General features: G+C 40.9%; 2 protein-coding genes and 1 long non-coding RNA gene across 3 annotated transcripts; 2 read left to right on the top strand and 1 right to left on the bottom strand.

Annotated features, from left to right (window-relative positions):
* Nucleotides 1-927: 927 nt before the first annotated feature.
* Nucleotides 928-7610, bottom strand: LOC127764385 (lysine-specific demethylase JMJ26-like). The gene is made up of 16 exons (XM_052289264.1): nt 7329-7610; nt 6421-6540; nt 5681-5785; nt 5449-5579; nt 5100-5199; nt 4838-4970; nt 4706-4769; nt 3843-4626; nt 3131-3463; nt 2675-2915; nt 2253-2587; nt 2075-2147; nt 1896-1981; nt 1653-1772; nt 1510-1577; nt 928-1426 (listed from the first exon to the last, which is right to left on the bottom strand). Exons 1-16 carry the CDS (start codon nt 7563-7565, stop codon nt 1366-1368), a joined length of 2991 nt encoding a protein of 996 aa, XP_052145224.1. The 5' UTR covers nt 7566-7610; the 3' UTR covers nt 928-1365.
* Nucleotides 7611-11409: 3799 nt separating this feature from the next.
* Nucleotides 11410-14765, top strand: LOC127764100 (uncharacterized). The gene is made up of 3 exons (XR_008015803.1): nt 11410-11562; nt 11908-12074; nt 12176-14765. It is a non-coding gene; the product is annotated as an uncharacterized LOC127764100 (long non-coding RNA).
* Nucleotides 14766-19599: 4834 nt separating this feature from the next.
* On the top strand, nt 19600-23124 carry LOC127764224 (transcription factor TCP7-like). Its single transcript, XM_052289076.1, has one exon. It carries the CDS (start codon nt 19730-19732, stop codon nt 20438-20440), a length of 711 nt encoding a protein of 236 aa, XP_052145036.1. The 5' UTR covers nt 19600-19729; the 3' UTR covers nt 20441-23124.
* The last annotated feature ends 1088 nt before the right edge of the window (nt 23125-24212 follow it).

The raw sequence follows: 24212 nt of genomic DNA, 5'->3' as shown, positions 1-24212 counted from the left end.
CTACCTATATGATTGTGAGTACCAGTACATAGTAGTTAGTGATCATCATCATGATGATGATGCATTATTGTCATTATCATCATCACCATCATCGTCTTTGTGTCCAAAATAAAAATATCTGTCAGCACATATACTGAGTACATGTGCTGTATTTTCAGAATTTCAGACCAACATTCTGAGTTCTGACTGCTGCATATATGTCCATATATGTAGTATTTTGGAGACAAACAAACAAAATTTACTACCGCGGCGCTCATCTATCAACATGTTCAAGAGCCCGTGCTCTGCTGTGCCTTATCAATTCTCCTCCGAATTGACATACTAATATTACCGCCGCTGATGCTGGTTCTGACATATTGTTATCTGCTAAATTCTCTAATGATGTTATACATAATAATGCTGAATTCTATAATGATGTATTTCATCACTCATGTTAATCAGATGTTTGCGGTCCTTTTATTTGGCATCCACAATTGTTCCTTCTTCCTCTTGCTTTGCTCAGCTCAATTGTTTTTAGCCAAAAACCCAGAAGTTGATGTTGGCATCACATCGCACGCATGGAAATGAAGAATAAAATTCGAGAACTCAAAACAATTCAAATGTGTAGATTGATTTTATTATCCACTTAAATCGACTGCAGTATAAAATTAAAGGGGATAGAATGATCTTTCTCTATGCTAGATAATCTCCCTCACTCTAGTTATTCAACACGGGTTAATGTTTTTATATGTTTGATGAATCCACCAATCCGATGAAAAGGATTTGATTGTGCCATCTATTCAACCGTATCCAGTTAAATCTAATCTGGCGCACGAACAATTAGGATTACTATCGAAGTGAAGATATAACACGAAATAACTACTGATAAATTTCTATTTTGCAGCAGATTCCCAGCATAATCTCATTTATACTGGAAATATAATGTACCGTAAAAGTCTTCTAAAATTCAGGCTGCAAGGAAACTAGTATTTGTATATAACCCATATCTGAATCCAACAAAAGGGCCATCAATCCCATCCGTTTCGTTGGGGGTACAACAACCTTGAAAAAGCAGACATGGAACATCATGTGCTACAGCTGAAACCATAGAAGAATTACATGTCTGAATCCACTTAACACAAGTCACACAGACAGACAGACAGACAGCTAGTTAGTTGTTCAAGCCAAAAGGAAAAGTATCAAGCCATTAACTGATTAGCATTAGCAGCCTACCTACATCGATCATGCTATTGCTACCACATTTTGACATGCACAAGATTCCTCCCCTTCCTCCAAAATGCATGAACGATTTTAGCCCACTCATCACCACAAAAGATGATCAGAGAGGGAGCCGGACGCAGCAAATCAAGTCATCACTTGTTGCAGCTAGTGTTTTCTTGGGCGACCACGCCCCCTTCGAGGCTTCTCCTCCGCCGCTTCTTTCGACCTGATCCACCAATCACGCAACATACAATGGTCAGAACGTATGAACTTCACAGCTGTTATGTTTACAGTGGAATGAATGCTCACCCTTCTGAGGAAGGAGGATCCAGAAAGTTTAGAACTTCATTCAGAGCATGGAAAGCCATCTTCTTGATCTGTAAAACGCACAAATCAAATTCAAGTCAGTCACCACATCAAACACCAGAAATTTCAACTGACACCAAGCTAACCTCTAGCTTATCTTCTTTAGCCCTGTGGGAAGATGGAAGTCGTCTAAATTCCTTGGTCAGCCTAACACACTCACCAACATTCTCGGGGGAAACAAAGTCCAGTGCAACCTTGATGCAGGACTGCAGAGTTCAGTTCAAAATTAGCTTCATTTTTTTTTCATTTTTCAGCCCCCATATACCTAATGCAAATATCAGGAGGAAGGGAAAATATTAGTAGCTCCATTTACAGTAATTCAGTCACACCTTCAAATTCCTGACTTGGTGAGGACATCCGGCAGGAATCAAAACTGCTTCGCCAAGCTTTTGTTCAAAGGTCCAAGGTTCAACACCTGCAACAGGAAATCCACATATAAAAACAGGCATGGTCATGAAACAATGTGATTGCAGAGAACTCAAGATCTAATGCTAACATGTTTACTAACCATATTCTTCCTTCAGCTTTCTTTTATGCTCCACAGTTAAATAGAAAGCTTGATCATGAATTGGATGAATAACCTGCACAGTTAACATAATTGATGATACTCAACATAGCTCTTGGTCAGCAAAACACAGGTAATATGTATTGTTATCAGTTGCAACAGCATAGAGAGGCAGACATACCTGTTTCACTGGATTGCAGTGGATGTGCCGAAATTCTGGCGCATGCTTCCTAAGGAAGTCTTGTAATTTCTCAGAGTCCTCTCTTCGGAAAATATCCCACAAAGCACCACCACTTTCCTGGTGCTCTGATACCCCTGAACCTGTCTTCGGAGGACGACCTTTAGCTTTCTTTTGACATCTCTGAGCTCCATTACGTGCATCATCAGAATTATTGGTCTCATGGTTATGGTTTGGACACTGAGCTACATCACTATGTACCACAGATTCATAGGACAATGCTTCATCCCTGGCATCACCTCCAGCATCATCAGGTGGTGAAGCGTTTATATCCAAACCTGCATTGTGCAAGCAATAAACTCAACAAAACTTAAAAGTGGGCTAAAAGATTCATTTCATACCAAAAGTATATTTTCTCCACCAACCATTAGACTTGTCTTTCAAGGTATGAACATTTTCTTTGCTGCATGAGGCCTTTGGTGCTTCACCAACAGCTTTGTTCCCCAATTCAACTGGGCATGCTGATGGCTTGAGTTCACTGCCTGATTCTATCATCCCATATATTTCCATGTCATCTTGCATTTTCATCTTTTTCTGCGTGTTTTTAATCCGAACAGCATCATAAGTCTCACAGGGCACTTCCGCTGTGTGTGTTAAGATGTTTACCTGATAAAAAAGATACCTTTCACAATTAATCACTGCCAAGACAAACAAATAAAGCACAAGAAACAACAAGATAGAAAACATGATCTATTTGAATGTCTGCAAATGAGGTACGTATACAGCAACCAGCAAGTCAATTTTATTCGCTTATCAGAATGAAAGAAATGAGCACAATTCATACAAAACAACAAAACATCATTATAATAATAGAGACATACTGCATCAGACATGTCACAGTGAAGTTTGGTTACAGAGTCACCCCTGCCCAACTCTTCAGAAAATCCATAGGCAATGTAACTTTTTGGCCCAAGATCTGGCTTCAGGACACCACCAGGAAGCTTCACTGCAAGATTTAGCGGACCATATCGTGGATCAGTATACTCCGGAAATGGCAATGCACTGATAAATTCAGCACCATGGCGAGGCAATCGCTGATCAAATGAGCTAGAAGGGGGCCAGTCCTTTAGCTTAAGCATCTCAGGCCAGTAGGTCCTGGGATGAGTTCTGCCCCTTGTATATCCCATAAAAAACATGTGTATGTTAATTTCCACCTGGAAAATCAGATATGAATGTAGTAAGCGCCAGAAAGTTCAACTGTAGATGAAGAAAGATAGGTTTCTCTCATTTCAAACAGAAAAACATAACAAACATTATTTAATAGGGAAGCTCAATTCACTAATGGATCAACAAAATTAGTTAAACTGGTCAATTATTTAATCATTATGTGTATTACTTTCTTCTGGAAAGGCAACACATGCACACATTATTTCATTGTCGCATTTGAAAATAAGCATCATCTCATGTATTTCTGCCAAAAGATAAAATCAAGATTATGCCAGGTATGTAAAAAGAGTATGAACTGTGGTAAAGTACAATAAACCAAACCCGAGAAAAAGAGTACTATCACATAAACACATTAGAGATCCTCACCTCACACCAGTCGAGGCAATCTACTGCCCTCACAGCAAACTGCTCATCTTCTGCCTTCCCTTTGGTTCGTTCTCGTACTGCCCGCCACATAACCATCGGCTCCCAGCTAAGACCAGAAGTTAGCTTAAGAGTGTCTGAAACAACAACTGGTTCGCCCTTTGCCCAATGCATCTGAAAGTGCAACAGGTCAGCGTCCTGGATATCAGTGGCCACCGGACAGTATAAGTAGTTATCACTCGAGTCCTCCCTATTTGCAGCCTGACGTAATTTCTTGCTGTCACTTCTTATCTTGCCTGAGTGATCAAAACAAGGGCACAGCTCACTTGTTCTACCTAGTTCTTTTGCAAATGTTTCACTCCAGAAGACCTTCTCAGCTCTATCTTCTAATTCAGGGAGCAACTTCTCTGGAAACAAGCATTTCAGATCTAGAGATGAAAAACTGCAGTCTTCCTTTTCCTTTCGTGGGCAAGGTATGCTACCATTACTGTTTGCTTTCCAAAGTAACAGAGCCTTCTTTTGGTTTTCGTCAGAAGCCATGCCTTTGTTTGACTCACTGTTTTGGGTGTCGCTGCGACACTTCAAAGAGTCCCTTTGGTTCTCACCATCTGACAGAATCTTACCAAAAGCATAATCCTTGTCTCTTTCTTCAGGATCCAAAATTTCCACCTCTTCTCCTCCAGGGATCTCACCTTTGCGAAGCTCCTGGCAGCAGGTCAAGCACAAGTCATAGAAACAGTGCTTGCAGCTTCTATGAAAATCAACTATAGAAGTGCTGCATCTATTGCTGCAGTTGACAACAAAATTGGATCAGATGCTTTCTGGTATTATATCATAGCATAAAGTGAACAAGGAAAGAACTTAACCAATAGACACGCTCATCTAGATCACACACAGCTTGTTCCACCTTTATTTGATCAACTGAAACACCTGTAAACAAAACAAGATGAGCATTCGTAGCCATACCAGCTTCCAGTCTGTGTGCTAGAGAACCATACCTTGTATCTTAGCCTCTAATTCCTTCTCTGCCATCTGCTCCTGTCGCAGTTCTATCAGCCAAGTATGCAACAAGCGTAACACATGACAGGCATAACGAATCTGATTTTCTTTAGAAATTTCCTTTCTTGGAGGCTGCTTCACAAGGAATGGAATGAACTATTCAGTAAGAATACTAGAAAGTGTCATTTATTAACTTTAAAAAGAAATATGACCTGAAGAAATGGAAATGCTGTAAAGAAAAGATGAGATGGAAATGCAAACCTCTTCGACACCTCTCATTCGCAGGCATGCCTTGCAATTACAATTCTTGCGACAATAAGGGCATTTTGCAGCAAATTCATTTTCAGGAAAATCAGGATACCTGTCCAGTTGAATTATACAACACATGGGATCACCTTAAAAGGTTACTAGAGGTATAGTGCATAAAAACATATGTACCAAGGCAGACATAAGATGAAACAAGAATAATACCATAAAAAATGTAAGCAGAAAAAATGGGTGTTATGGGACTATGGGTAAGATGAAAGCAAAATGTACATTTAAGCCGATAGGAAAACAGTAGGCTGGGAGTCCAACTAGTAGACTAGAAGTTTGAGGAAACTTGGCACACCATTGATTAATGCATGGCACACAAAAGCGCTTATTGTTGCAAGTCTTGCACCAGACCACTCTCCCTTTGTCATTTCTCTGGCATTGGTGACACATTAAGGCGTTTTCACCTGTCAACATTTTCTTCCCTTTCTACATAATTGAAACAACGAAAAGTTAGCACACCCATCAAAACAGTTATACATTTTTTTTTAAAAAAAAAAACTTATACAAAGAAACGTGTAGTTTATGACCCCATTATTTTCTGCCGCTCCTGTGTCTCCTCTCTTACGCTTCTTTTCAGTCTTCGAAACCTTATCATTGACTAACATCTTGCCTTTTACTGCATTTGCGTTATGCTGTCAAGGAAAGAAAGTCATGGGTTATTTCGGTATCAATATCAAAGAGCTGGGGTTATGTTTCACTTTGTAAAGAACACAAAAGTGCACCTTCCAAGCAAGTACATGAAACCTCTGAAATTTTCATGCTTTGAATGACAATAACATGTTTAAATTAAGCATGTAGTTAGTTACATCGAATCATAACAGGTATTCAGACATTATCTAAAAAGACAAGAATTCAAGCAAGCACTTGCACTGTCATAAAAAATCTATGCAAAACCAGCTCGCATAGAATCTTGAAACTTCTTCTAAAAAAAATAATCTCGAAACTGACCAAGTTCAGGAGAAACATAATGGTGGGTTTATCATTAAGCAATAAATAAAGCGACTAAAATTGACGGTGAAACTGCGATCTTACTAGGGAGACTTGATAATTAGGCCCCCACAAAACAAAATTAATTTAAAGAAGAGATTTGGCTTGGTCGATGAATCGCAGGTAGCTTGAGAAGGTATCAGGTACTCGTTCACAAGGTAGCAGGTCGAGTAGGAAACGTTCAAAAGTAACGATGCAGGCAAATATATAGTGAACTGCGTACATGTCACAAACCAAACCGTTCCCAAATAACTTGTAAAAGGAACGTTGAGTAGTTTACCCTGTGGGTTTTGATGTTCTCTTGATCCACTTTCTTTTTTCTGGGTCCTCTCTTCTTCCCTGCATCACGTCTTTTGGGCTTGTTGAGAGGCTCGAGAAGTTGATCAGTTTTCTCGACATCCTATTGGCAAAACAGCAATTGGTCAGTATAACTTTATAAGTTCTCCCTCAAAGAGTACCAAAATCCATACTAGATAGATACTCCATCCGTTTCATATTACAAGTCGTTTGACGTTTTTCCTAGTTAAGTTTGTTCGAGTTTTTGACTAAGTTTATAGAAAAATGTAGAGTACTATTTCAACACAAAATAAACATATTATAAAAATATATTCAATGTAGATTTAGTGAAACTAATTTGACATTTTAGATGTTGTTAAATTGTACTATAAACTTGATCAAACTTAATCAAGTTTGACTGGGAAAAAAGTGAAACTAATTATAGTATGAAACGGATGGAGTCGATAAAAGCACAAACACTGAAACAGCAACGGATAGCATTTTGGAGAAAGAACCGAAAAACCGTAACTTTCTTTGACGTAAATAAATTTAAAGATATTCGTAGCAATCGGGCGAAATGAGATGAGAAAGCAATGGTGGAAGAATCTAGGGGAAAAAATCAAGATGTTTTGGGATAAAAAGGGATCGGATTCGAAGGAATAATTCCGTACTAGTATATCCTATACCAGTACTAGTATTTTTTTTAATCAGATTCAGATTCGATACAGAGGATACACGGTTGCTGGAATGGAATGGAAGATACTCGAGCGGAAACTGAACAGACAAAACAAAATGTATATTAATTGATTGAACACACTGCGTCTGCAATGGCTGCTCGATTAGCAACAAGAACAAGCTGTTTGATCAACACATATGACAGGACAGAGGGGGGGAGAGAGAGAGATTCCCCACCTCATCATCGTCTGGCGCGTTGAAGGCGTTGGGCGGCGGCTTCCTTTCCCTGAGCGCCCCGGGCCTCGTCGCAACACCGCGCCCTTCTTCCTCCGGCCTCATCGCCGGCGGGCGGAAAGCCCGGTCGCCGTTCCGGCGCCTCCCCTTGGCGCCCGATCCCCTCTGCTTACCACTCTTCCGCTTCGCCTCCTCGCCGGATCCGTCGATCGCCGCCGCCTCCACCTCCTCCGCCGCCATGGCGGTGCGGGATGTTATTGATATTGGGGCAAAACGAGAGAGAGAGAGTGGCGGCTGCGGCGTAGGCTCTCAAGTGTCCTCCTTTTATTACCCGCGCTTCCAATATTCCAACCACAGTTACAAAAAGGCCCTCCAAGTTTTTCCTTTTTTTCGTGTTGCTTTCACAACATTTGAATGCATGCCCGTGCTTTACATTGCATATCCAATTTTTCAAATAATACTAATACCGTGCAAATGCAACTGGTTACTTATATATAAATATGATGGTCATTAAGCTTCAAGTTTTCACTAGTGTTTTCCTTAGGAAGCTCTTACGCATAAACATAAGAAGAAACGTCCAGGGATCTTTCGACTAACTCCGTGAGGTGGTGGACGTTTTTTTTTCTTACGCACAAACACATAGTATATGTACGATGTTTTGCTAACGTATGGATTTTCCCGCGCAATTTTAAGCGGGACACAAGGTTTTAAATGTATGAATTGATTGAATATACAATGATAGCTTTTGTTTCTAAATATACGTAGTCCATATTTTGTATATAACTATATCAGTCGATATCTCGACGGTTACAACCTAAATCCACCGTTATTATTTGAATACATTTTTAATATAGAGTATGATGATTAGATAACAGATAGTAATAAATTTTCCCGCGTAAAATTGGTACGTGCTTTTTTATATTATATTTTAAGGAGTGTATTGCATAATAGAGTACTCCGCATCTAGACCATAGCCATCATTCTCTCTTTTAACACCTAAAAAAAGCATTTGTTCAATGTACAGTTAAATCACCTTATTTAAAATGTACAGTCGTTTAAGCTTGATCTTTTCCCTCTAAAAAAATGTATATCTCTTGCTTCTGTTTTCATGCATTTTGTATTTTTTTTACAGTAACATCAATCATCAATATATATACACGTAATATGGTACACACGCATAGTGAAAATATTTCATCTTGTTTTGTCTGATTATTAAAAATGCTGTAAACCATGGTGATTATTTATCACGGAGGGGACATGTAAATGAGTACCTAGCGATATACTGTGTCCACAATGAAAGCAAGCAATAGAAGGAGTTTGTGATCTATGTGTTTTGAATGTGTGATTTTATGGCTGGGTTTGTAGAGATTGGTCGAAGCAATACCTCTCTCTCTCTCTCTTATACTATGGTCGAGTTTAGTTTAAAACTTTTTCTTCAAACTTCTAACTTTTCCATTATGTTAAAACTTTCTTACACACAAACTTATAATTTTTTCGTTCCAATTCCAATCAAACTTTCAATTTTGACGTGAACTAAACACATCCACATACAAACTTCCAATTTTTCCGTCACATCGTTCCAATTTTAACCAAACTTCCAATTTTGATGTGAATTAAACACACCCTATGAATGGAATCGGGTGAAGGGAAGGGTGTGTTTTAGTTCAAGCTAAAATTGGAAGTTTGGTTAAAATTGGAATGATGTGACGGAAAAGTTGGAAGTTTATGTGTGTAGGAAAGTTTTGATGTGATGAAAAAGTTGTAATTTTTTTTTTTTAAAAAATATGGAACTAAATTCGGCCGAAGTGTACTCAATCATAGAAACAAGAAAATGTGGGGGGACCTTGTGTAAAAAAACAGGTACTAGTAGTATGTCATGTCCTCCTCGAGACGCGCACAGGCAGGCAGGCAAAACAGGCGGCCGCACCCCGTTCACTTCCTTCTTTCTGGCTGCTGCAGCCGTACCAACGCACACACGCACCGCACCTCCTCCCGCGCGCGGGCACCGGACTAGTAGGAGGAGTAGCCTTCGAATTTCGAAATTTGAATCCTCAACCATTTGGAGGGAAGCTGGAAAGGAAAGGAATCCACCCCATCCACGAGTCAATTCAAGGTTTGACCACACTCTTTCCGTTCCCCTCCCAAAGGCGTATTTTCCCTCGATACGTCTCCTTTCTTCCCCACCACCACCAGACCAGAGACAGGGGGAGAGATGGTGTGGCTGCAGTACACCGCCACCCGCTCCCAGCGCGCCGCCACCGCCTGCTTCTTCCTCACCGGCGTCGCCCTCATCCTCGCCGCCGCCCGCCTCTCCTACGCCAACATCGAGCCCCAGCGCGCCAAGGCCGCCGACCGACGCCGTGTCCTCGAGGACTTCATCCGCCGCAAGCGCAACCACGCCCTGGACCTGGAGGATCCCCCTCCTAAACCCTAGCTCCACCTGCCTCCTCCTTCTTCCTGCATCCCAGGTTCCCCGTCAGATTCCTCACTCTGCTGCTGTAATCTAATCTTGTACTATGTGGATTGGATGCAACTCCACCTAGACCTAGCAAGGAATAAATAGCATAGGGATTTCTATTTCACTTACTCACTCACTGCTGTATGCATCACTCTTTTGCCTAAATTACATCAATAATATTAATATATCGATTGGTTTATTCATTCAGTGGTGATTATTCCTGCAATTCACTTCTTACGTCCATCAAACGTTTGGTTACTCTTACTAACTTTTATTTTCATTAATTTCTTCCGCGAATGCCGTCTCTAATTCTTGCAATCCAACCTTTCCTACTCACAATTACAACAGCATGCGAATGAATCTCGATCAAGGGATCCTACCACTGTTTTCTACTTCATGTACTATTCATTCCATTTTTTGTTTTCCCCCTTTAATTTCTTTACCTCTCCTTCAGCCTTGTCAATTGCAATTCAGGTATTGCCAATCTAATGGACAAAATTACCCCCAAGGAGTTTGTCATAACCACATCTACTTCTTTTAACTCCACTAAACCCATTGGGACACCTCTGGGTTTGCTACCAATGCTACTCATCATGCTGCCTATATGTGATATCTCATCACTGCTAATCAACAACTGAACTGACAAGATTATCTGCCTACATATGTCAAGAGTTACTGCAACTTGATAAGAATATTTTTGTACAACTAGGAACCCTTATGCCTGTATAATCTCCACCTATGCTACTGATTTCCCCCACTGCTGTATGACTCACTACATTTCCTAAATGTCATCATAATACATTATTTGATTCATCGGCTGTTTCCCAATTCACATGCATCGCACATTTTCGATTGGGCTATCTTCTTTTGTTTTCGTACTTGATAGAACCATGCTCCTGTTTTCAGTCTTACAATCTGCGTATCTCTCCTCCACCTGTCAGTTTATTTTGCAAATCTCACAATCTGCGTATCCCTCCTCCAGCTGTCAGTTTTTTTTCAATGCAACCATTTTTTCCAAAGGATAGGAAACAAATAATCAAGAGAACCTACTTTTGTCTTCTATTCTTTCTGAAGCTTGATTTTATTTTTTTTTTCCTTTACTTAGCTTCCCTTCAATGGTTCAACCTGAGTTGTTCTCAATTGCACTTCAGGCATGATTCCGGACATAACCCAGAGTATCTACTAGTTCTTTCAAGTCCACTAGAGCTCTTGGCAGAGCTTTTGGTTTATAACATCATCATACTATATGTGCTATCATCAGTACATTCAACAACTTAGAAGTGAGAAGATTATCTGGAAACATATATCAGAGTCATTGCTTAATGTTGCATCTTGATAAAAAAAATGTTGGCAGCACTAGGGGCCATTATTCTTGATATTCAGTAACCCTCGGGTAAACAGCCATGTTTCCAGGGCTGAAGGCTGGATAGGCCATCTTTTTTAGCTATTTTCATTTCCTTCCTCATATTGCATTCTGATGTTTCAAGCTGTTATGAACTTACGACCCATGCTGCATCCACTTTTTTCTGCATGCATTATGTCAGCTATTTTCTAGTTCAAGCATACATGCTCAAAAATTTTTTATATTCAGAACATGTTATTCACATTTTCTAATCTTTTCTTTTTTGTTGTGTAATTGATGATCTATGCTATGTAGACATACTATACATGATGAAACTAATGGCAACCCGGTTGTCAGTAGTCAGTATGTAGAGGCAATGATTTTTTAGAAGTGGATGTGGCCTCATATGACAGGCATCAAGTCATTGGGACAAAGCGGTAATGTGATTCTTTTCTTGCTGAAATTCTTCAATGTCAAATGAACAACAACAAAAAGCAATGGCATGATTTCTGAGGGACATATGATTGCTGGGGTTTATTTTATGACCATGTTAGTCCAATCTGCCAAAAAAAAAGCAGCCACTATTGCACACAGATAGTTACTGTAAATTCCCCTTTCTTTTTGCCCGGTCGGCCTGTAAAATCCTATTTCCTTTTCCTCTTTTTAAATTTTAAATTAGTAAATGATCTTAGTTTCACCCACTATACAATTATGCCTGCCAATTTTCACTTATGGCTTGATTCCTCACTGCTAGCAGTTCTGTCTCTCTTGTGACTACACAGGTTCATCATGGTGATTTGTTGGAGTATTCTTCAACAAGGATCGTGAATGTTTACAGTGCAGAAAAATATGTGTTGGAATGTTGATGAAATCAAATAATAGACCAATTTTTTTGGTGGAGATTCTTCTGTCTCAAATTCTCAATGTTGAGATAGTTTGCCTCAGCAAGGTCAGTTATCAATTTTGTGCAAACTATGGCCGTACTCCTGCAACCAAAATTCTTGTCTCTTGCAATGTAATATCTGATCACATGGAATGCATTGCCTGTAGGCCGTAGGGGCGGTTTCTTTTCCTGCTCTGTGTTGGTTGCAATGTGCATGCAAGGATTGGTCATCAATTTGGGAACACCTCAATTCTGACATGTACCAATTTAGTACCATTCATGGTGGAGCCATTCAGGTGAATGATCCAGTTATCCAGGCAAGTACTATTATGCATCTAGCATTGACCTTTGTTTTTTTTTTTTTTCTATTCAGTATAATCACTCGTCATGTTTGGAACCATTTGGTTGTATTTGTCAATGAAGTTTGAATATACAGGGTAGTTTGTGGGTAGTTCTTGCTGTGTTTTCTTTCCACACTAGCGTCGCCCGTTTGGTAACATAACTTTAAACACTTAATTGTGTACTTGGTCTAAACAAAACACATAGAGCTGGTAACCATGGTGGGATTCGATGATTTACCGCTGTATTTTTCTGAGGACTACCCTCGTACAGTAGAAACTAGTGTAGAAAGTAGAAAGACAAGGAACTCTGCTGTATACAATCACTCCCAGATTGACCTGCAACCCACACAGGACGTTCACTGTGCAAAAGACCACGTGGACGTCAATACTATTTGAGGGGGCCCATAACTATATATAGGCCTGCCCCCCATATCTCCGCATATTTTGGATCGCTTGTTTATTCGGGCTGGGCCATATGTAGTACTGGCCCAATTCAATTTAGTAACAAACAATTAATTGTACCGGTCCCAGTTACCCCGAGCACAAATCAGATAATCTCTGGTCAAATTAGGTGTCAAACTGATACAATCGTTCAGGTCTATGAATTATATATAGTGAGGATGAGGATTTATATGTATGTAAAAAACCAAATATTTTTAGTCTTGGCTCCCTTCTTTTTAGGATATACGGATCATATCATATACTACCAGGAGAATCTTCACCTGATTCTAACAGCAACCAGAAATAATAAAAAAAATAGAGCCCAGATTAATTAAGGACGGACAGCCGAAAAGGGGGATTGCCCACAAATGTTGCAATTAGATACTCCATAGTATATTAAGTAGCTGATTATATTAAGCCATAGCCCGCCCACTTCAACCACCGTGACTGCATGTAGTAGGATAACTAAAAGCTTTATACGGAGTACATATTGATCTGTTCATGTGCCTTTGCTACTGATTAGAGAAAATCTGGCATGCAAGTCTGGTTGCCACTGATGTTTGATACTACCTGTGAGCTCTGCAACTGCAAGAGTCTGCAGAGCTGAAATCAATTTAATTAAGCGCACTGATTACAATCAATCTTTGTTAATAAATCAAAGCCTGGACACATCAAGATCTATCGGCTGCATTTTCTCTCTCTCAAAAAAAAAAAGATGTATCGGCTGCATCGCACAGTCCATGCGCTTGTCTCTAGCTAGCGGAAGCAGGGAAAGTCTTGTCTATCTTTTTTCTGGAGTAGTTGAGACTTGAGAGAGAGAAGCCCTGTTGGCGCAGTGCCTGTTTTTGCTGCTTGGCGTAGTGGTTGTTTTTGTTGCTTTGCAGAGTGATCGACGATGGCCCTGCCAGCCGTATTAGTATGAGGCCCAGTTTAGTTCCAAAAACTTTTTTCTTAAAAACATCATATTGAATCTTTATATACATGTATGTATTATTAAATATAAATAAAAACAAAAACTAATTACACAGTTAGGGGGGAAATCACGAAACGAATCTTTTGAGCCTAATTAATCCATAATTAGCCATAACTGCTACAGTAACCCACATGTGCTAATGACGGTTTAATTAGCCTCAAAAGATTCGTCTCGCGGTTTCTAGGCGAGTTATAAAATTAGTTTTTTCATTCGTGTCCGAAAACTCCTTCCGACATCTGGTCAAACATTCGATTTAACACCCAAAAATTTTCTTTTCCCAACTACACAGGGCCTGAGTTAGCTACTACTCCCTGCTCCTTATTGTAAGTTATTTTGTTTCTCTTATAAGTCGAACCTTTTCAAGTTTATGTAAATTTGTAAAAAAGTATAAAAAGAGAAAAAAACTTAGGACAAATGTAAAATGACATATAATACGGTATTATGGAAAGAGTAAGATTTAATATATTGGTTAAGCTATTTCTACCGGGGGGTATCGATAGGACCAAAATTTCGGATATTTGGTCCAAATTATTTGAAATTTGAAAAAAATTGGTCAAATTTGAATAATTTTATCTAAATTCACAACAAAATGGAAAGAACCAAAATTTTTGGGTGAAATAGTTTCCTATCGGGGAAGTCTGAATGTCTGATAGACCCAAAGTTTCCCTCCGGAAATTTTGAACCCTGTGTAAGAAAACATGGTGAGCGGACCGGTATACGATATGTATATCGATGGATGATAAGACGGTCGGACGATGGCGTGTGGTGCACTGGTAGGTAAGGAAGGAAGGTACGTGCAGTTGCCGCGGCTGAGCTAGGCATGAAACTCACATGCATTGCATATTTGCATGGTCCCTCCCATCCCATGTATAGTACTCGTACAGCACAGGTAGAGATCGATGATGGACGGACCGACTGGTGGCCAGCCAGGCAGACCCAGTCGCTGCTGCTTGTCCGCCTCTAAATTCAGTTATTAGGGCCATCCATGCATTTGCTTTATTGCATCCCCACACCGTACCGCCTTGTGCCGGCCCCCACACCCAGCCCCGGCCCTTATGATTAATTTTCTACTATTACCACATATTTCATGTCTGATAGAAAAACAAATTAAGAGTTGGATGTAACATATCCTACCGTCTAGATTTATTGTATTTGAATATGTCACGTCTAATCGCGGGTTTGTTTTTACGGGATGGAGGAAGTATTATATTCCTTTCGTTCCAAAATAAAAATAACATTTTATGCTATATTTGTAGGGAGTATTCCCTCCGTTCAAAAAAAAACCTCAAACCCTAGTATCCCAAGAAAATTTTAAGAAATTGAATAAAAGACCATAATACCATTAGTTAGTGAAAATTGTATTAGTTGATGGGTACGTGAGCGGTATTGAAGTAATAAGATTTTTTTTATTTGCGGATTGGTGGTAGGTAAGAAGGTAGGAGCTAGTTTATCTTAGAACAAACTTCAAACTCTAGCAGTTGATTTATTTTGAAACGGATAGAGTAATTTGGTAGCTTCATCATGTCCCATCAATCAGGGCACTGATTCCATCCATGCAAACTAAACATGCAAATTACTGTAAAATAAAACTTACTCCGTGCAAAATGTAGGATGGAAATGATTAGAGAAAGGGTGTGATTGGTTGAGAAGAGAAAGTAGATGAAAGAGAATGGTTGTGATTGGTTGAGAGGAAGTAGGTGGAAAAATATTTTTATTTTGAGATAAGGTATTGTGTTAGAATAGCTATCAACCGTATTCTAGGATTAAGCCAAACGTCCTATTTGTAAACGAAAAATATTTTGTGAATAAAACTTTTATATATGTGTTCTTAGCGATCTAAAAGTAAAGGCTAAAAAATAAACTACGATGAAAAAAAAACCCTAAAATCAACTCTAAATTTAAGGTTGAAAATTCAAATTTTGGCTGATAAGCATAAGCATAAGCGAAAATATGAGACCGTGTATTTTGGAATGGAGGTAGTACATGCATGTAGAGTGGGTTAGGGATCCGAGGTTCAAAATTGTGCATCAGTAGTTGGTACTGGCGTACAATACTGCTAGAAAAAAAACAGTAGAAGCTTCTGGCGGTTACAGTTGTACCGAAAAAAACCTTCTCTAAATCTAGTTTTTGTTCTTTTCATATTCTTAGAAGTTAACTATCAACCGCTACTTCTCAGAATCTTGAGCTCATTCATACAAGTCCTAAGTAGTCACATACTATATACTGTATATGTCTATCCGCTCTGAAATATTATCTTCTTCCCAAAAAGTGCATTACTGACTATGCATTACTCTCTTTGTTTTACGAGGGTGCTAGTTGTGATCTTAGGAAATGGGCAAGAAAGCTTACGGGGACTAAAATTATGAAAGAACCCCATGTGTGCTTATAGGGATTTAATTATATTATTCATTTCCTTTTTTTCACACAGTTTAATTTCCTGCAAGGTGGAAGACTGGAAGCTACTGTAGTGATCAGCACACATTCCTGAAATTAAGTTCTATTCCCCGCTTAATTTTACAGCTATCCCCTAATCTTTCAGTATTATAGTAATAGATGATGAATGAATAATATAGTTTCCTTTCTAGTTTAGTACTCTACATGCTTCCAATTATTGATTGGATTAGATAGCCAATGTATAGCTAGCTTAATAAAAATTAATTCAGCAGTATCGCAAGAGACGAGAGATAAATAAAAAGGTTAGGAAGAGGCTGATTTGTCATTTGGTGAGTAATATATAATTGCTCATAGCCTTTTTCAGTATGTAGCTAGGTTTTACTTATATTTCTTTTTCCACGTGGTAGTACGAATTGTGGATAGGATCAGATGCACGGTGGGCAGAGGCCATTGGTCCAAGTAGGATCACATCAGGTGGGATTTCCGGTGGGCCCCAGATCTATAGCATATACTCCCTCTGTCCCAAAATAAGTGCAGTTTTGCATTATTCACGTTCAACGTTTGACCGTTCGTCTTATTTGAAATTTTTTTATGATTAGTATTTTTATTGCTATTAGATGATAAAACATGAATAATACTTTATGTGTGACTAAATATTTTTAAATTTTTCACAAAATTTTCAAATAAGACGGACGGTCAAACGTTGGGCACGGATATTCACGGCTACACTTATTCTGAGACGGAAGTAGTATGAATGAATAGGTTGACAATTGCCCTAGATAGCTCCTCTAATTCTTCCACGCAATGAGTATACTATTATAATTAGTGTGTAAAAGCGTATCGTGTCGTAATCATGTCTTGCGGTTGTTTTACGTACTTACGAAAATGATAATCTCTGTATGGTATTCATTCTCTTTTGCAATTACCCGAGCAAGAGCAGAAGTTGAGAGGCTTGTCGATCTAGCCAGCGTGTTGTTGATTTCAGTTCCATTAATTCACTGAAATGTATATATGTGCGATATATCCTGCTATATAAAATTTGCCAGGTAAACCTACCTTGTCCAATGTAAACGTGTGTGAGCTTGTTGTAGTGGTGAGGTTCAGGTAGGCATGCATGTTTTTGTTTTGGATATGTTTTACTCATAAATCTATTACATATGGATGGCGGGAGTACAGTGTGGTTCATGAGCAGTGTTGTATGCTTGGTTGTGCATAAAAATTGATGTACAACAACACCACAAGACTGAGACTGACTAGTCGGTTTCAAAAAAAGGTGAAGCTAGACACTTGGCATCCGTCGTTTGGATTGGATTGGAAATCTACAACATGTCGTCCCGCATTGCCAGGTCACTTAATTACGGACGTCACCCAATCACAATCCCAACCCAAACCCAACGGGACGAAGGATTGAATCCAATCCATGGGCCCACCAGACCCGACACGGAGGGCCCACGCCACATAGGCTTCAGTTGCATCCCTTCATCTCTCTCTAAATTTACCCGAGTGGAGTCGAGACCTGGTTGGATTGGTACGGACGGATAGGGATGCCTCACCCACCCTGCATTGCATTTGCACCCGGCACCCCTCTACGGTTGGTTTCCCTTGTGCCTTCAGCTTGTTTTGTTGCCAACACACCTTCCTTCAATCTATCCTGTGAAAAAAAAAATTGGTTCAAGGCACGTAAAAGAATACTCTAAGAGATTGAGGTTAGCCATATACCAACCAAGGAAAAAAAACATACCCTAACAGACTATATATATCCAAATGCATTGGACAGTTTTTTTTTTTTTGATTGGCCAAATTTGAGCATCCTCCCCTAGTCATCTCTTCCAAAGTTAAAAAAAAAAGAAGAGACTGAATGGTTGATATATATGTAGGGCTAGTTCACTTTGTTATCACTTTCACTCTTACCATATTTTGGCATATTTTAGTGTTATCAAAACTTGGTTGTGTTGGATGTTTAACCTACTAAAATCTGGTAGACTGTTTAACTTGAGAGTGGAAACTTTCGGAATTACCAAAGTTTGGTAGAGTGACAATGGTAAGGATATGTTTGGTTTGTTAGCATACCAAAAATTAATAAGGTGTGAATATGGTAAGAAATTGAACAAGCTCGTAGTTCCCACAGGGATTTTATTGTTTCATTTGAATTAATGTGCAGGAGATATAGAAATGAATCTTTCATTGGCTAGTCTCTAGAAGATGCACTAATAAAACAAAAATGAGTTTAGGAGAGAACGGAGATGACAGTTATCTCAAAATTACAAATTGAGTAATAAAGTTTTTTTAAAAGCCACATATTTTAGAGTATATATCCGTAGTATTATTGAGGTTATAGAAGTTGTAGTTTGATGATAAAACGATGTTAAATGTGTAATTTTTATATGATATGTCGATATATAGTAAAAAGATATGATATTAAATCTGTAGTTTTTTATGGTACATAATATTTAAATATATAGTTATGTGATAGATTGATGAAAGCATATACTAAGTAGTTTAGTGGAATTTATACTGTTAAAAATGAGGAACAAGGGTAGAAAGAGAAGGCAACCGGTGGTGGTGGCCAACGGTGGAGACAGCGTATTAGAGCTCCCATAATACTCCCCTAAAATTATAATACATATATTTATAGTTTATATTATAAATATAGCTAATTTATATGAGACATGTTTCAATTTTTATTGGCCATTTTGGTTTAGTCCCTGCTTTAATTTTATCCTGGCTCCGTCACGGGCGGTGGCTCAATATGGAGAGGCGCATGTGGTGAAAGTGGAGGAGGTAGGGGATAATAAGGCCCTGTTTGATTCAGCTTAGGATTATTATAATCTAGCTTATTAGGAGTAAGCTGAAACAAACAAGTAGATTATTATAATCTATAAGCCAGATTATTATAATTTGATAAGCTGCTCTAAAGGAGCTTTTTTTCAGATTATTGAGTGGCTAAAGACCCACTACCCCTACATACTTGAGAAAAATTACCCACCTATGCCATCGACCGAACAGATAGCTGAGGGCATTATAGACTTTAGCCATTCAAACCCAATAATCCATGCCTTCAATGATCCAGACAAATAAACAACTCACAGCTTATTCTATGCCAGCTTATTATAATCCAGCTTATAGTAATATGGTTTAATAATCTAGATTATAATAATCATAAGTTGAAACAAACAGGGCCTAAATGGTATAGTTGGATTTTATTTTTCTCCCGCCCTTCCGACCATCGGCACAGTTGGGCCCACAAAGGCAACAGCTGGGCCCCACCAGGAGGGCCATAGTCATAGTGTGTAGATTGGGTTAGGTGGGCCCCTACAGCAGGCCCATGTGCCGTCCAGCCCGTGTGTCTGGCGTGGCCGTGCACCGGCTCGATCCGCTCCTCCGTCTCGTCGTTGCAGGTGCAGGTGCAGCCCAGCCGCGTCGTCTCTCTCGCCTCCTCCTCCTCCCTCCCTCAATCATTGCATTGGGCATTGGCGTCTCCTCCTCTTCTCTCCAGTGGCACTGCAAGCAATCCCCCACACACCACACCACTACCCCACTTCCCCTTCCCCAATCCCCCCTCTCCTCTCCTCATGACGACCAGGCCAGACGGCGGCGGTGGCGGTGGCGGCGCTCCGGACAAGCAGCTCGTCCCGGCCTCCAACGCCAATGGCACCGCCCTCGCCGTCCGCAAGCCTCCCTCCAAGGACCGCCACAGCAAGGTCGACGGCCGCGGCCGCCGCATCCGCATGCCCATCATCTGCGCCGCCCGCGTCTTCCAGCTCACCCGCGAGCTCGGCCACAAGTCCGACGGCCAGACCATCGAGTGGCTCCTCCGCCAGGCCGAGCCCTCCATCATCGCCGCCACCGGCACCGGCACCACCCCGGCCTCCTTCTCCACCTCCTCCCCTTCCTCCCTCCGCTCCAACTCCACCTCCAACTCCAACGACCTCCTCCTCCCCCGCGCCGCCCCCTTCATCCTCGGCAAGCGCCTCCGTGCCGCCGACGACCACACCACTTCGCCCGCGCCCGCTCCCGACGCCACCGCCCCCACCCAGGCCTTCTGGGCGCTCCCGGCCAGGGCTGACTTCGGCCAGCTCTGGAGCTTCGCCGCCGCGCCGGAGATGATGGTCGCCGCCGCCGCCGCACCCGCCATGCCTGGGGAGGCGTCCGCCGCCAGGGTCGGCAACTACCTCCCCATGGCGCAGGGCAACCTCAACCTTCTCGCCTCCTTCTCCGGCGGCCCAGGAGGCGCCGGGGCCACGGCGGCGACCGGCCGACCCGAGGAGGAGAGCGCCCGCTGAGTTACTAGGGTTTAATTTATTTAGGGCTTAGGGTTTGCTTCCATTCCCATCCCGTCTTCTTCCTCTGGCTAGCTGCGTGTCACTCCCACTCAAACTCAGTCGCAAGTCACGTTGCTTCGCTTGCTGCTCTTCTTTTTTTTTTCTCCTTCGATTTCTAGGGTTCGACCGAATTGATGATGGAGCAGGAGCAACAATTACAGTGCTCAGCAAAATTGAGCCATCAGACATGGTTGGTTTTAGTGCAAATTTCAGCCCTGTGCTCTGTGCTCTTTGCTTCTTCCCAGTTGGGTTGACATAGGAGCTTTAGCCGCTGATTAGGTTAGGTCTCTGCTTCTCTCATCCATCCATCCATCCCCTGCTGTGCACCGTGACTCCACCACCACCATCAACAAGATGAAAAACAAACTCTTCTTCCTTTTCTTGCCTTGCCTTGCTTGCTTTGCAGTAATCAGGGGAACTGCTCTGTCGTGCGTGTGATTTCTAGTCAGTCAGTGTGGACATCTCTAAATTCATTTGTGATTTCCTTCCTCATTTCGTTGCATCGGTGTGCTATGCTGCTCCAAGAAACAAGACAAAGAAAAGAAGGCGTGCTTGCTTGCTTACTTGTCTGCTGCACGAGTCATAGTTGGCGTCAATCACATGTACAGCTGCAAATGCTGTGCCAAGAAATGAACAAAAGAAATTTACCTGACCCAAAAGAAGGCCATGTAAGTCGTCTCACTTGTTCCTCTGTTTCTGTCTGCTTGCTGCTCTAGCTCTTTAGGCCTTTTGTCCAGAATTCTTCTTCTTCTTCTTCTTGTTGCTCTTGTGTTCATCTCTGGATTGGATTAGTGCTTGGGGAGAATAATAGTAATAATAAGTAATTGTTGGTAGGCTGGTAGTTCAGCTCCTCTGTACGTATGCCATGTATGTATGTATGTATGGATTGTTTCATGTGTTAAATTATCACCATGAATGATTGAGAATGAATGAATGGACAAAATAAGCAAGGAGAAACACACAGAATCAAGAATGCATCTTCCTGCTGCCTGCCTGCCTGCCTGCCTGCCTGTGACTGTTAGTTGCTATGTCTCTGTCACTCTTTTTTCCTTCTAGTAGTACCATGATATGCTTATTATTATCATTATCGTCATGCTCGCAAAAACTGCAAGTTCATCGTCAATTAGAGTCTTTGGATAGCATTGCAATGTCAATGTTGCAGTAAGCAGCAAGCACTGTGCATGTGCGCTGCGCTGGAATTAGAATAATACCGTGGGGGTGGGGGAGGGCGTCTCGGTGGCAAACCAACTTTTTTATGTGGAGGAATCCTGTCTCTGCGCCTGGTTTGGTTGGTGCCCTGTTTAATTTATCAGTGCACGATAATGAAGGCGCGCTTGCACTTAGCTTTTCTTTCTTTCTTCCTTGTCCTTTTTATTTTTGTGTGTTCAGTGGGTGTGATCCCTTTCGATCTCTCTGCCTTTCCCTTTTTTCCTCGCTCCTCTCTTTTCTACACTTCCTTTTTCATCCTGGATAACACTCAAGATGGTCAACTCTGTATCTGCTTATGCATCATCTTGTCTCTGCCCTCCCACTGTATGTGCGTTTGCTTCTGCTGCTTTAGTGCTCCTTGTGTAGTACTAGCAGTAATTCTTTTGCATTACTCAAATGATTAAGATAAAAGTGAACTTGGATGTCAACAACATTGTTTCAGTACTACTACTCCTTTCTCTCTTTCTCTGCCTCTTTTGTTCGTGCTTGATTACATACTCAGATAGTGTGCCGTAAAGTTACCTGATCCAAAAAGCTACAGTACAGATATAAGTACATATACACCCCTTGGTAAAAAAAAAAGGATTGTACTAGTAGTAAAACAGAAGCTTGATGAAATGATGATGATGATAGGTACTGCATCGTCCAAGATCCTGTCTTGTGGCTTTAATAATTGGATAATGGTGGACAAGATGGCGCTCGTACTTCACTGCCATCTATCGTTAGCTCAGTTTGTCTGTTAAAAACTGTTCTAGTGGTAGAAATTTTTTTTCTGTGCCCTATGGCTCAATAGCTGTGAGCAGTAATTGTTAGAGCAATGGAGATTGTTTCAACTTTCATCAAGCACTTTCCTTTGAACTGGAGTAGTACTGTGGAAATCTGAAATTCAGGTGTTGGGGAAAAATGTGGCTTCACATTGCACTTTGTTTTAGGGAATGGTATTGCGAATTTGCGATGGTTGATAAGGAATCGAATGATCTTTCGCTTTCCGTCCAATGACGGAGCCGAATTGGGGATGTTGCTTTCGTTGCTGTGCTTGCATCATTAGCATGTTAAGGAGTCTATAATATCTGCAGCAGGTGTGGCCAATGAAGCCAGGCAAATACTGCTAGTTGCAGGAAAAATATAGCAGCCTGTGCATGTGCACAGCGCAAAAAAAGGATTGAATTTGACTTGGACTGTGGCAGCCTCTTGTTTCTGGACCGAACAAATGCAAGCACTGCAGCAGCAGCAGCAGCAGCAGCAGGTCTCTTTCTTTCAGCATACAAGGGTTTTAGAAGATGATGTGAAATGAATTGATCCCCATTTTCCTGCCTTAAATATCATTTATGTGCCTCTTTTTACTTACTACACTAAAGTAATACTACATCTTACTACTGGTGACTTGGTGAGCAATTTCTGTGACTAATGAGGGATGTGTGAAATGAATAGCAAAACTTGGACGAAAAGGGCGAGGCGAATTTCCAGCCCACCTTAACCTAACCTGCCCCATCTTTCTTCCTTTCCTTTTTGTTTCCTTGGCACTTTGGCAGGAGGCCAGGCCGGAGACAGCCGACTACGGGTCTGTTTGGGGGAGCTTTTAGCAGCTGCAGCTTCTTCTAGAATCTCCAGTAGTCAGAAGCTCCCCTAAACAGTCCAATTTTTTATCTAGATTCTGAAAATCTGTAGTTGTAGAATCTGGGAAATGAACTAGAAGTCAGAAGCTAGGTTTTCTAGCTTTTCCAGATTCTCACCAGCTAGCTTCTCAGCAGTAGCTTCTTAGAATTTTAAGCTCCCCCAAACATGCCCCACGACCTTCTTGTTCGGATGAGCTGATGCGATCTACTACAGCAATTTCTACGCACACATAGTACATGCTATCTCCATGATAACTTTTTTCTGTACGTAAAGCAGACCTCAAGTACCATTCTTGATTCTTTCTTTGTGTCTTTGATACTACACTCTGCTGCAGCAGGAGGGAGGCCAGAAAATGCGTTAAGCTTTTCAGTCTGGTCATACCCATGAGTCCATGACTGATTGATCATTGATGAATGATGTGTTGCATGTTTGCATCGCCTGCACTGCATCGTACTACCATCACTATAGGTTGTGATGATGCGTCCAGCCCAGAGAGTGGAGTACTCCTGTGTACAGTACTTTCAGTTCCATCTCTGATGACGGACGACTGCAGAGAGTGGAGACTGGAGAGCAACGAACGAATTCTTCCATGCATGGCTGTATCTGCATCTGCCTTCCATGCATGGCTGCATCTGCATACTTCGCTTTAACTTCGTACTAGCATCATTCAACGCTAATACTATCACTAGCATTTAGTACTGGAGTAGTATCGAATATCGATTGCAGGCTTCACTGTTATTTTGGATAATATGAATATCACTGAATCCGATTCCTACCAGAGTTAATTACTCCATTGAACAACACTTCAATAGTTTAAAGAAAAGCATGTGTGCTTGTGATATATACCAATCGAACAACATTATTTCATCATGAATGGGCCGGCCAATATGAATGAAAGGATTGATGG

The sequence above is a fragment of the Oryza glaberrima genome, chromosome 2 (genome assembly GCF_000147395.1).
Source record: "Oryza glaberrima chromosome 2, OglaRS2, whole genome shotgun sequence".
Classification (NCBI taxonomy): Eukaryota; Viridiplantae; Streptophyta; class Magnoliopsida; order Poales; family Poaceae; genus Oryza; species Oryza glaberrima.
This window is presented reverse-complemented; position numbering and strand designations above follow the sequence as displayed.

Bases quoted from the DNA above. Each gene is read 5' to 3' on its own strand.
- LOC127764385 (XM_052289264.1), bottom strand. From the start codon at position 7,565: ATGGCGGCGGAGGAGGTGGAGGCGGCGGCGATCGACGGATCCGGCGAG. The intron at 5,200-5,448 runs GTGTGCCAAGTT...TCAACTGGACAG, and splicing joins GTGCCATGCATTAATCAATG to GTATCCTGATTTTCCTGAAA. The intron at 3,464-3,842 runs GTGAGGATCTCT...CTGATTTTCCAG, and splicing joins ATTGCCTCGACTGGTGTGAG to GTGGAAATTAACATACACAT.
- LOC127764224 (XM_052289076.1), top strand. From the start codon at position 19,730: ATGACGACCAGGCCAGACGGCGGCGGTGGCGGTGGCGGCGCTCCGGAC.